Source organism: Bos indicus, chromosome 4, assembly GCF_029378745.1.
Source record: "Bos indicus isolate NIAB-ARS_2022 breed Sahiwal x Tharparkar chromosome 4, NIAB-ARS_B.indTharparkar_mat_pri_1.0, whole genome shotgun sequence".
Taxonomy (NCBI): Eukaryota; Metazoa; Chordata; class Mammalia; order Artiodactyla; family Bovidae; genus Bos; species Bos indicus.
The window spans coordinates 79067431-79081009 of record NC_091763.1 but is presented as its reverse complement, the minus strand read 5'-3'; the positions used below and the strand labels follow the sequence as shown (position 1 = coordinate 79081009).

The 13579-nt window shown below is 40.2% G+C and overlaps 1 protein-coding gene across 4 annotated transcripts in view; it reads right to left on the bottom strand.

Annotated features, from left to right (window-relative positions):
- GLI3 (GLI family zinc finger 3) overlaps positions 1–13579 on the bottom strand; it is a 318095-nt gene that overhangs the window by 302061 nt on the left and 2455 nt on the right. For all 4 annotated transcript variants that reach the window (XM_070788049.1, XM_070788047.1, XM_070788050.1 and 1 more), the window contains exon 2: positions 1024–1187. In XM_070788049.1, the coding sequence (XP_070644150.1) occupies positions 1024–1147 (124 nt within the window). In that variant the 5' untranslated portion in view covers positions 1148–1187. The remainder of the gene's footprint in view (positions 1–1023; positions 1188–13579) is intronic.

The following is a 13579-nucleotide window of genomic DNA, read 5'->3' as shown; positions in this document are numbered from 1 at the left end:
GGCTGTTAACTTCCAAAGCAGATTCTGACCCTCCCATTTCATTGCATGTAAAAAGTTAGAAATCAACCTAGTCAAATCTTTCTTGGAGTAAATAAAACCCAAACCCACAGGGAGGGAGGGAGCAGGTTGGCTCAGTAGATCCAAATTCATTTACCCCGGTAGGCAGTGTCCAGGCCTGGGAGAGCGGACTAGCCCATCCTTCCCAAGGACACATGGCAAAGCAGAGTGCAATTCATGAAGGCCAAGGGTGGCTATGAAATCTACAGAAAGCTAAGGCGCTGATGGTCTTAAAGCAGGGACAAAAAGCAAGGACGGGAAGTAAAGGTTACCATTAACTTATTCAGTCTGTTTTTACCAGAGGTGGGGTCTGGAATTTATTTTCAAGGCTCCATGCTTAAATTGAAATGCCTCTCAGCACTATGCTTAAAATATTAAAACATATAGCAAAGAGAAACAGTGGCTCTCTGTTATCTCTGAACGCAAATTAAAGACATTACCCCGCATCTCAGAAACTAGATGAGGCTCAACCTTCAACCACTACTGAAGAGCCAACCATTAACAGCTTTTAAAATCTTTTAGAGTGGACTCCTTAGGGTTTGGGGGGTTGGCAGGGGACCTTCTCACTAACTTGGACAAGACAGCGCTTGTGTCTTTTGTAGTAACTAATCACTAATTATCCTGATAAGTGGAGACTTCCGATGTGAAATGCAAAGTATTTTGAAGTCCTGCCAGAATCATCAAGATGATTTCCAAAATGCCAAAACAGGAACTTCCTATAATAAATAACCTATCACATTTACATCTCAAATTAGAAAATTTGGAAGAAAACATGTAGTTTCACTGCCAAAATAGAGATGCCTAAAGCTTGCCCATCCCAACCCCTCCCCCCACCACCTCTATTTATGCTCTTTAGCCTCTCAGAAAACAAACACAGGTCCAGGTGCAAATGCTCAATTCACGAGGAATGCCAAGCGCAGAACAGGACTGCAGGCTTGGCTGCAGGTAATCTCCGTGGCCGCTCACCATTGGAAGTGGTGCTGGAGGCCACGGCTTTCTCGCTGACATCTGGCCGAGTGGGGCATTTCACTATGGAATTCTCCACTTTCTTTTTCTCAGTGGTCGTCGAGCTCTGGGACTGGGCCTCCATGACGCCTTCTCATTCCTTCAGCTCTGGCAACCAGGAATCCCTGAAAAAAATCCATAACAGCACCATCAACCTCAAATAAGATGGAGGAAAAAAGAAATCCCAAAAGCCACTTCACCTGTCACCTGAGGAGCATCAGCCCATTCAAAATCAGCCTAAGCATCAGCCTACAGCATCAGCCAATGTGACATCTGGACATCCCTTCCCCACAAGTTTTCTTACAAAAAGGCCTCAAAGTTCTGGTAACAAGCCAGTTGAATTCTGTCTACGTGTGCAAAAGGAGGACAGAGGCACTTGTCTATAATGTGGGACTTTTCCCAAAATCGTACTGGGCATTTCCTACTAAACAGTCTAAGTATGTCCATTTTCAGCTGTGATTGTGGTGAGAAACCCAGTGTCACATTACTCCTTTCAGCCACATATCCAAATGTCTCCGACATTTATAAGAAGTTAGCTAACTTTATAAGAAAGGGAAGTAAGACAACTTTCTAAGCCAGGGACAGTTTTTAGTTATCAATTAGATGTTTTAAAGAGTGACTAACAAGGCCTTCCCTGCCATCCAGTGGTTAAGTTTTCACCTTTAAATGCAGGGGGCTGTGGGTTTGATCCCTGGTTGAGGAGCTAAAATACTATATGCCTCATGGCCAAAAAGCCAAAAGAAAAAAAAAAGAGAGAGAGAAACAATGTAACGAATTCAATGAAGATTTCTAAATGGGCCATATTAAAAAAAAAAAATCTTTTAGAAGAAAAAAAGAGTGACCAACGGTTTCTCCCATCCAACTCTAACTCAAAGCTTTGAATCAGAGGACTCTGGTCAATGATTTTGCTTTCCTCACTAAGATATGTGAACTGCAATACACCTCTTAAGTCTAATTCATTCAGGAAAACCATATTCCTGAAGCTTTCTCTAAACAGCAGAACATTTCCATTCACTGAAGTTACGTTTTTAAAACGACAAGGTGACAGAACAACACACTCTGGATCCCACAGGAAAAGGCAAAAGATCATGGACAGCAAAGGCTAGAACCACTTAAGAAAAATTAAAACTCAGCTGAGGAGAGAAACTGGAGAAGGCAATGGCACCCTACTCCAGTACTCTTGCCTGGAAAATCCCATGGACGGAGGAGCCTAGACGGCTGCAGTCCACGGGGTCGCTGAGGGTCGGACACGACTGAGCGACTTCACTTTTACCTTTCACTTTCATGCATTGGAGAAGGAAATGGCAACCTACTCCAGTGTTCTTGCCTGGAGAATCCCAGGGATGGGGGAGCCTGGTGGGCTGCCATCTATGGGGTTGCACAGAGTCGGACACGACTGAAGCGACTTAGCAGCAGCGGCAAAGGCAGGGCAGTTAGTCTGTCTTTCACTGGTGTCATTCATGTGATAACCAACCCAGCTCATCATTCATCAATTTTCACTGTTTGGTTCATGTTTCTTTTTTGCAGTCATGATCCACATCAACAAAGAATACAAGAAAAGACAAGTCCCCTCTCTACCATGTTTCCCTCAAGTTATCTAGATTGTGGGCATTTCTTCCATGGAGTCATCTGCCTATCTTCTACACTGAGCAGATACTACTGTGTTCCATCAAAACAATTAGTGAAATAAACTAGGCAACTCGGTCATGGACTAAAAGTCTTAAAGAAACAGATGGAAGATTCTTAGCCAAACTTAACTCACATTTGCAAGGAACTGCAAATACTTTCTTTATAGTACAAGAAATTCATAATAACTAACTGGAAAAGCTGACGGCCCAGAGGCCTCATGGCCCGGAGCAAGGGCTCTTCCAGTAATTTCTACATCTTCTCCTTGATTATCCACTGGCATTCACTGAAAAGCACACAAGTTATTTAAGAACAGCTTTTCTAGAATAAAAAAGACAAAAAGACACCCTAGGTTAAATTTACATATCAATTATAAGATCCACTCCAAATTCAGAAACATCATTCAAAGAGCCCAACAGATCACAATAGTGAAAGACTATAGGCCTTCTTTTCTGAAGGTTGCCATGGTGCACAAGTCAATGGGTAGGGCCTGACTGATGTCCCCTGGAGCTGGTAAAGAAACCACCTGCAATGTGGGAGACCTGGGTTCGATCCCTGGGCTGGGAAGATCCCCTGGAGAAGGGAATGGCTACCCACTCCAGTATCCTGGCCTGCAGAATTCCATGGACTGTATGGTCCACGGTGTCACAAAGAGTCGGACACGACTGAGTGACTTTCACTTTCCCTCTCTGTCACAAGACAGTGTCACACGGTGGGACTTAACCTTGGGGGTAGTGGGGTGTCCAATCTTCTTTAAGGAGATGTTAAAACTTATGGATCCTCTCCCCCCAGGATATCCATTTTTTTAATAAAAGACATTTAATATTTACTTTTCTTTATTTATTTGGCTGCACCAGGCCTTAGTTGTGGCATGTGGGATCTAGTTCCCTGACAAGGGACTTAACCCCGGCCCCTTGTTTTGGAAGCTCAGAGTCTTAGCCACTGGATCACCAGGGAATTCCCCAGAATAGACTTAAACACACAAAAAACTGTCCATTTGATTTTCAAGGGATCACAGGCCCTCCAACGCAGATCAAGAACCCTTGAAAGAGAAATTCTCAACCATCCCTTCTAGCTCTACCAAACCCAGAATAATTCTTTAAATTTTTTGAATGCTCCCCCAAAATTGATTTATACTTGATCTTAGCCAAAAGGCCAAGCAGGGATCTAAATTGATTTAAATATCATGTTTAAAGCATGCAATTAAAACCATTCAACCTCATCCACAGCACTGTTTGGGGGTAGTACAAGCGCCATCTGAATCAGCCTTGTTTTGTTTCAGTGAAACATTCAGAGTTGCCAGCCTAACCCCAGATGCTTGGAGGTGGCCCCTGAACCTCTATTTCAAACAGCAATGGTGATTATCAAGATCACTGAACTTGCAGACATGTTTTTGTTCACCACTCTGTACTCAATGCTGTGGGTCCTCATTGAAATCTTTGCAGACTGGATGAACTAAAGAATGAAGTGCTGAATTCCAACAGACCATCCCAACCACCATCCTAATCAACTCTGCATAAGCCTGGAATCTTTGCTGAATGTCTGTCTTCTCCTCTAGACCCTAAACTCCATGAGGACAAGTCCCTGGCTATCTCCCCACCACCTCTTACCTGTAAGAGTGTTTACTAAGTAAATACACAGTCCAACAATGATCCTCTGACTCAGTTCATCAGTCTTTAATCTTAATTGCCACTGACTTAGCTATGTATCTTTTCTTTTGTAGCCAGTATTTCTTTGTAAACTGGAAAATTATGTAAAAACTAAAAACTTTAACAGGAATATTTAATCAATCAAAACACTCCATTTTCAACCATTTTGGATAAACAGGCACTTATCATAACTGTTTCCCTCGAAACACACATAGAGTTTTATCAGTGCAATCTGGATGGAGTTTACTGATACCAGACACAGAAATCAGCTAATGGAATAGGGAAGAAGAAAAAAAAAAAAAAAAACCAAGAGATGGGATTCTTGGTAGGAATTCAGTTTGTCTCTTCCTTAGGAGAGGAAACTAATTAATCGTAGTGAGGAGAGGAGTCACCAAAGCTCCTTGACAAACTTGGTTTTTGTGGAGTTGTTGGTTTTCCCCCAAGCAAAGGACTTCATTTTAACAAAGCAATAAAAACCCTCCAAATACTCATCACCAGAGAGAGGCTCCCAAGAAGAGGTAAAGCCCCAGGCACTGATTGAAATCACACTAATTAATGGTCTTGGAGAATACTAATTTCTCCCCCATCCTCCTGTTCAAAATGGATTTTTTTAAGAAATAGGCCCTTGGTCACTCAGAAGTCTACCCCCTTCTTCTATTTTGACAACTTATTTTTGGATCTCATTAGTTAGTAACTAATTATTTAAAAGTGTGGTTTATGCTTGGAACAGGGCTATAAAAATGGCAACTTGCCAAGGCAGACATCTGCTTCCTGTATATCCCTATAAATTATATCGGCTTCTTTTAACTGATAAAAACCCAACTTTGTCTCTGTCAGTTACAAAGGAGAAAGTTTTCACATTCGAGACTCTCACACCTCGTCAAAACTCTGCCTGAAGAGTTAGTGAGCAGAAAAGAGTCTGCTTCTAGCTGTGGTCGCAATTTTTTCATAGGATGTTCAGCCGAGTTGGAAAACTCAGTCCTCAGCCCTGAGATAAAGCAAAGCATGAGGTACAGAAGTGACCAGTAAAAATTCCTGATGGAATCCTAAAATACACACAACTAGGGCAGCAGCCTACAGGACTCCTTTTAAAACTTGGCATTTCTTAAATAATAAAGTAGAATTTATTTAGAACATAACTCTGAAGGAAAACTTCAGTTCTGCTTCACTTCAAAGATTTTTCTCTGAGGAAAACATATCACTGGTTTTTAGATGTGAATGAAATGCGACTTTTAGACCCAATTCCTTTTCTTATAAAGTCAAACTGTTCTCCTTCAATCCTTTTCACCACTGCATTACACACAAGATTTGCTGGCATGCCCCTTGACTCTTTATGCTTAGGAAAACAAAAAATAGAGAAGGAAAGAAAAACTATCTGTAGATGATGTTTTGAGTCCTAGCAGCTTGGGTATATGAAAAAAAAAAAAAAAACGAAGAAAAACTCCTCTAATAGGCCTGCTAAAGCTTGAAGTTTCATAGGTAAATGCAGGAATGAAAATGCCTTCTTGCAAACAAACAATCCTGGCTTTTCCCCATTCAACTATCTGTCCCCATCCTTCTGTAATTTCCCCGAGGCCTAAACCCAGAGCACAATTAATTCCGGACCCTCTTTTAAACCTAATCTGTTACTAGCAACCTGCCCACAGGTGGGTCTTTCCTTTCTAAATTATAAATCTTAACTTGCATCAAAAGAAGACACCGTGTCCTGGAGTCACTGACCATGTGATGCTGCAGCGCACATCTCCACTGGAAAGTCGGCCAAAGAAAAGCTGCAACATGTACCAGTTCCGAGAATGGGGGAGGGGGGTCTGCATTGGAAATAGCACATCCCCCACCCCACCAAGCCGCAAGAGTGACCCTCCCTTTAGAGTGGCCACTTGGAACTAGTAAAAAAGAAACTTTCATCTTTGCAAAGATGTCATTTTGCATTATATATATATATACATATATATATTTTTTATTTTTTTTTTTTGAGTAAGCAGTGGGTTGTGGTCTGTGCCGCCTGGGAGCGCTTGCATCTTGCGCTTCCACACCGGCTTCCCTTCTGTTCCCTGCACGGTTTCAGGGTCCGTGTCCTCGAGCCCCGGCGGCCTCTCCATTCGCGGTCTCAGATCTTGCCGCCGCGGCCTCGGGGCGCCCGCCTCGCCATAAGTTCCCTCCCCAGCGCGGTAAGGCCCAGCCGCGCAGCGCTGGCTCCTTGGAATAGGCCGGCTCCACTCTTATCCGCCTTCCAGAAGCGTCACCCCAGCGAAAGGGCAGGCTAGAGTCCGGACGATCAGAACCCCGCAGAGCCTCCGCAGCCAAAGGAGCGGCCCTCCTCACTCTGCATCACCCAGATCACCCGCTCCCGGGGAGGATTCGAGAGCACTGGAAAACTCTGCACAACTGCTCCGGCAGTATCCCCCGCAGACAGTGGTCGGCAGCGGCCCTGAGTGCAATCACATGGCTGCTTCACCGACTGAATTCAGGGAGATGCAACTTTCTGGGCACTTGGCAATGCAATACCCTGTGTGTCGCTCTACATTAAAGGACTGGGGGACACTTGACATCTTCAAGAAACCGCAGTGGCTGGGTGCTTCACATAACCAAACTTCTAACTTGCTTCAGAGGCTCTTAACCCGGTTCCAAATGTGTTCCTTCATCAGCTGCCCTAAACCGATGAGGTGTGTGAGTGGTGAAGGGGCAGACCTATCTCATGGGCTTTCTGTGTGCCAGTCCTCAGTGGAGTTCCGAACTTCAACCACGAAGCTTTATATAATAAATGGAGAGCGTGAAAAATCACCATTCTGCCTTTCCCCTTGCAGATCTCTGCAGTGAACCCTGGAATGCACACATAAGCAGGATTCTGTGAATGAGTTAAGTCCTTAAAATGTTAAAAAAAAAAAAAAAGAAGAAGAAGAAGAAGCACCATTGCTAAAATCAACATTTGAAATGATGTTTGAACTGTATAAAATGACCTTCTAATCGAAGGTGAAATGAGACAGTAATTCTAAACTAATAATGCATCCTTTGTGAACAGCAGACTACTTTATCGGTTTCCCTAATCCAGCTGGTTTATTTTTCAGTGTCCTGAATTTGGGATTTTTTTTTCTTGATGCATTTAAAGATTTAAAACAAGTTAAAAGCCTGATTAGTGGCAACCTGATCAGTTTCTGATCAGTTACTGCCAAGGCAGGAAGAAGGCATTCTAGGAGACAGGGTGCTTTGAACAGCATGGCGGATTAGGCCTTCAGTGAGAAATTATTCCCTTCAACTCAGGGAGCTCTTGCTGAAGAGAAATAAAGCTTTCCTCCAGAGAAAGTATCTTTACTTATACCTGTCCATATGTTTATAAACTGAATGATCTTCCTAATATGCTGTTTCAAAAATCCAGAAGGAACCTGTGTAAGGATTTCTAAGGTGCTTCCATCACATCACTGAAAAGTGACATTTCTCCCACCTGTATTACTTACTAGCAGATTAGCGGCTTCTTCAAGATGCTAGTCTTGGAACAACCACTTAGGTAAAATTTTCTATTAAATAGTTACACCTTCCTGTAGCATTCAAATTCAGTTCCTGAAGAAAATGGCTGCTCTAGGAAAACTTATTTTTAAAAAATCAAAAAGCACAAACTAATACCGATTTTAACTTTAAAGCAATTCTGGAAGTGAGGAACAGCATGAGTTTCCATGAGCAAAATTTAGGGAATTTGAAACATGTCAGTGGGTTTCATATAATCATGCATTATAGAAAATCTCTTATAGGTTTGTAATATGGTTGACGCTTCCTGGCACTCAAGATATCTTTCTGAACTTAAAATCAATTAGATATGCATAACCTCTGTAACACACCAAGATTTTCCAAAATTCCTATGGCTTCCTCTCCCTTCCCTGTCTGTAATGTCTTTCTTTCCTGTAAGCTCAACTTCGTAAGTTCTTAATGAAATCTTCATGAATTTTTAACTATAACATTTTTAAATGTGCAATTATTTTACATTTACATGTGATCATATTCCCCCATAATTAGGAAAACCAAAAGCCTTAACTGCAAATAAGAAAGCTCCTCCCTGTTCAAGTCACCAAAAATGGTCTTTGGTAACCTAGAGGTCCCCAAATCTGCTACCTATTTTTTTCAGATCTATCTTTCCCAGTTTCTGAAGCTCCTAATCTCAGATAAGCAGTATCCATGATAGGCCTACGCAAATAGAATTACTTGAAAAGGGAATGGAATTAATCTAAGGGAAAATAAATGCCTGTCTATGGATTAAGTGAGTTTGGTTTTAGTAGATTAACTACATCTCAACTTTTTAAAAAGCCATATATTTAACTTCAACTATTGAAAATCTTATTTGACATGAAGTCATCATTGCTACTAGCATTAAAATCACAAATGACGTTTTGTATGCCGGTTTTCCTTTTCTGCTATGTGTACTTAAAAGCAAAAATGGTCTTTAAAAGCAAAGACCATCAGCTAATCTAACTTTCTCAGATGTTTATGAGAAACATCTGAAGGATAAAGGTCTCTATTTAATACTTGTTAGTTACTGTTTCTGAGTTTTGCAAAAACTTTGAAACATCAGGCCAGTGTACTTTGGTTTAGGTTTGAAGGAAGTGCCCTGCATAGCAGGTGCTATTAAGGAATGAGCTGACACCCCCATTTTCTGTGAGTTTGCTGGAGACAGACAAGCTTCAGACAGAAAAGGAGATCTATAAGTCAGTTATCAGTCTATAGATCAGCTAAGCTCATGAAAACTGTTATTTCCCTTAAACCTACATATGTCACAAAAAAAACAGCACGACTGATCAAAGATGCCCCTTGTCTCACTTCTCTAAAGTTTATAGGAATTAAAAGTCTTCAAACAGTTTCAGAAGGAAAAAAAATGCTAAATTTAAAAATCACTCTAAGAGAACTTCTATAACTTTTGGTGCCCAGAATTAAGTGTGCCTTGACAATCAAGCTTAAGGGGATAGAGTCCATGTTCTATGAATAAGAATTTACCTTTAAACCATCACAAATATGGGGCTAATACCTGCTAGGTGTTAAAATCAGCTTGGAGATACCCCAAAGGTACTAATTTTTTCGGTCTGGTACTTTAGCCTCTGTACTTTAGCCTCCTGATTTTTAAAGTACAGATTCTTGAATCTTAATTGCAATGTAAAAAGCACAGTTTTCAAAATTTAAGGATTTTAAAATCACAGTTTACTCAGTAATAATTTCTGAATTATTCCTGATCAGCTCAGCCTATAAACTACAGAATTCTTCAGCTGTCTTATTTTTCACCTCCTGCCCACCAATCATATACAGAACTGCCAATGAAAACTATACCAAACAATGCCAAACGATGCACCCTCCCAATGAAACGCCCTGGTGTGGAATTTCATTGGAACCTCACATTTCAAACAGCAGATGTTGTCCTGAAGTGGCATGGCCTGGTCCATGCTCCATTCAGGGTTCCATACATCTTAGTTCATTTAGGCTTCATTCAAAAAAAGTCTCTTGAGACTGAATTATTCTTTTTCAAAATATCACAAGATGAAATCAAGAATATGGTTTCACTGCCTCATTCCTTCATTACAGCAATTTGAGAGTTAGTTTTCATCTGAATTGTGAGTTTTCAGTCTCTTTTTGTAAAAACCCATGTAACATACAATTCTGGAGTATTTTTAGGTGTTTTACACCATCTCCCCCAAAAGTCCAGGGAGCTAAAGCTGCAAATTTCCACAAGAAAATTAACAAATAGGATGTCACACTGGGTTCTGAAGGTACTTCCAGAGACAGATTTAAATAAAATGACACTTAGCTCCTATTATTTAATTTCATTCTACAGCATAAAAATCACCCAAATACACAATCAGATGTTTAAAATATACTCCTGTGTCACACACACACACACACACACATATCACCTCACCTCCCTTCCAAAAAAAAGGTAAAAGCCCACTAGCTGTTTGAGGCCAGCAATCAATCCAATTTACTGCAGGTACAATTTATATGTACACTGCATGCCACAACAAAACCACAGTGTGATGCCAACAGGGCCCTTAAGAAAGTTTCCCCCTAAATCTCTGTAAAGAAGCTTTAAAAGAAAGCAAGGATTACAGTCAGCTAGAAGGTAGGGAGGGGACTTACCTCAAACCCAGCCAAGCGGAAATCAGAGCAGTAATTCTACAAGTCGACAGAGTACACTTTCAAAGCTATAATGGTGTGAAGAAGTGCTGGGCACCATGGCCTGAAGGCAGCGCTAATACACTGATGACTGATGGCGGGGCCCGGGCAGACAATGAATTTGGGGCTTGAAAACTAACAGAAACCATGCAGCACTTTGACAAATGGGCTTTCACAATTTCATTCATTGAATAACCTTTAAGCACAAAATTGGCTCGAGTTCTCCTGGGAATTATGTGACAGGTCGTTGGACGATGATGTAAGTATTTTCTTTTTTAATTATGACTTGTATGCAAAATGCAAAAGCACCCTAACATGAGGACACAACCTTAAATGCTGCAGATGCATGTGTGGAGCTCCACACAATATTGCCTTTCAGGAGGGGGGCTGGAATGTCCCAATGCCACCTTATTAACTAGGTAATGGCCTGTTCATTCAGTTTCTTTAGAGAGCCATAGATTTTCTGGGACGTTTTGTCGGATTGAAATATACACACATGGAACAAAAAACACTTTCACATTAAAAAAAAAAAAAAAAAACAACCTGAAAGTGGTCATGAGTAGCTAAGTGTGGCACTAAAATATAGTGCATTAGAATTACAAGTAGAAAAAGTCTAATTTTAAGGTGTGAGGCAAAGGAAAAGTGCCTTGAAACAATTGAGACACCACATAAAGTTTGCAGTCGAATACACTTGCCAACACAGTTAACATTCAATTTCTTTCCAACGGCTCCCCTCCCTCTCTTTCCCTGTAAAACTAGCCCTTCGATGGAAAAATCATAATTTTGGCAATTTCGAAAGAGAGCATGAAATACCCAGTGTCTCTAAATTAACAAGTACCACTTACTCCAGGCAGCATTACCTTTAACAGCTTCTAAAAACTTAAGAAAAGGATCTTAAAACAGGAAGCTTAGTGAGCTCATAAAACTGTTGTTGGAGCCAGGAACACATAGCATATTTAATCTGCAAACTGTGAGAGTCTACAGTGATTTCAGCAAGATCTGAGGCATGCCCTCAAGGTTTGCTGGGATCTGGGATTAGGGGGTTGATAAGAACCTCTACTGCCCATGGACATGTTTTTCTTCTGCAGTTAAACACAAATGCACAGAGACATTTGACTGCTGCTTGGCGTTACTGCTCAACTTATAAAAAAGCTTTGCAGCTCCTTTTGCTGTCAATATATCAAAGTTAAAAAAAAAAATCATCAAAGTGTGAAATTTCATTTAAAGTCTTCGCCAGTCTACAGCTCTATTTCACAGGCCCATCAAATAAAAGTAGAGATGAAAAATACACTGAAAGTGCTTGAAAAAAGTTTGTGGTGCTCCCCCTGCCCTGTTGTTGTTTACTCTGTCTCCCTTTATTTGCTTTGAAACTAGAACAAATCAATTTTCATCTGGAAAAATGACAACAGGAAGTGAAGGGCAGCATCTTCTAGTAGCCTTTCATGAAAAGACAACCTGAAGTCATTATTAGAGTAGAATCTTATACTTACCAAATGAAATACACACACACACAATTTCTTCTACAGTCATGTCAGCATTTTAATTGACTTTCATGATATAAGTTGGCAGAAAATTTCTTGAATCTTCCAAAACAGATCAGACCGACTACAGAATACGGATGCCAGCAAAACTAAAACCTCCTTCAAAGAATTTTTTAGCTGGGGATTTACAACAATTGCATAAAGAAGAAAAGGCTGACTTTTAAGATAATCTACTATAGTCTAAAAGCATTAACATTCCATTACTAAGGTTTTCTTGAGGATTTCATGACTCACTGATTCACTTTTCCTTCAAGACTGGTTTTTCTTAGTACACTACTGTCTTCATATAAGTGAGTGCATGGAACAATGATCATTAAATTGTTTCCTTTCATAAACTCCCAAACCTTATCCTCCTAAAAAGGGGTCAAGGATAAACAGGACAGCTTGCATAGATGGAAGGACCCTTAATGGCGAAGCACAGAGGAAGTCTGAAACCCTTACAGCATGCAGGTAATTAAGAAAACTGGCCAAGAAACAAAGGAAAGTTCAACTTTTAGGCTAGGGCATCAAACTGATAAATTAATGACTTTCATTAAATAAGTAATGAAATAATTCACCAGAGTCATTTTTTATCAGTACTGAATTTTCTCATTTCTGTCTGTAGTCCTTTGCAAATTCGACATACTGGAAAAGTGTATTTATGGAGAAGTGCATTTATGTCAGGGTCCAATCAAGGAATCCAAACATGTTAACGGTACCAAGAATTCGTAAGTATCTGAGTTGAACCTACTAGCCTATTCATAACAATATAGTCTATACCTTTTAAACTGCTTCTGTGTGTGTGAAATTTCACTAGACACCTCTCACATTGGACTCATTCAGGCATCTGAAACCAAAGCTTTCTTAGGCTGACTTTAAGAATTATATACCCTGAAAGGCTCTCCCCTTAGGCAGGCAGTTTCTGATTAAATAGCTTTTAGTGTAAAATAAACCTCTTCTCTCTATAAGTATGCTATTACAACTAATTTAAATGTTAGTTCATGTTTGTTTTAGGTCTGACTACAGGCCAACTGGCCAAAGTGTTTGTGTACCAGGTTAAGACCAATATTTCCTAACATAAACAAATTCTTTAGATACTTCACACAGTTTACATTGTTAAGGCCAATCACTGCTACTTCAATATAGCCCCTCAAATGAAATACTGTTCTGCTTTAGAAAGATAGAGCGATTTTGAGGTTATTTCACTACTTTGAAACATAGCATTTTCCTCCTTCAAAATAATCTTGACACATGTAATTAAGAAACTGTCAGACTATTATTAATTTTTAATTTAAAACCTAAATGAAATAATTACAGGAATCAATCAATAAGGCACCTATTCAAATTACAGAGCAATTACATAAATACTCAAAATTAATACTTTAGGCCAAAATTAATACTTTAGGCCAATTCTTGGAAGATTTCTGTCTATAATATGCTAAGACACCAAACAACACAAAAAGTGTAACATGGGGACCGTGAATAGTTCCTGCCTTAAATAGAAATGGCCATGGCAGAGGGCTCCACCAGCTATGCCCAAGGCACTCAAGCTGGAACTCTTTTTAAAAGTTAATTTAT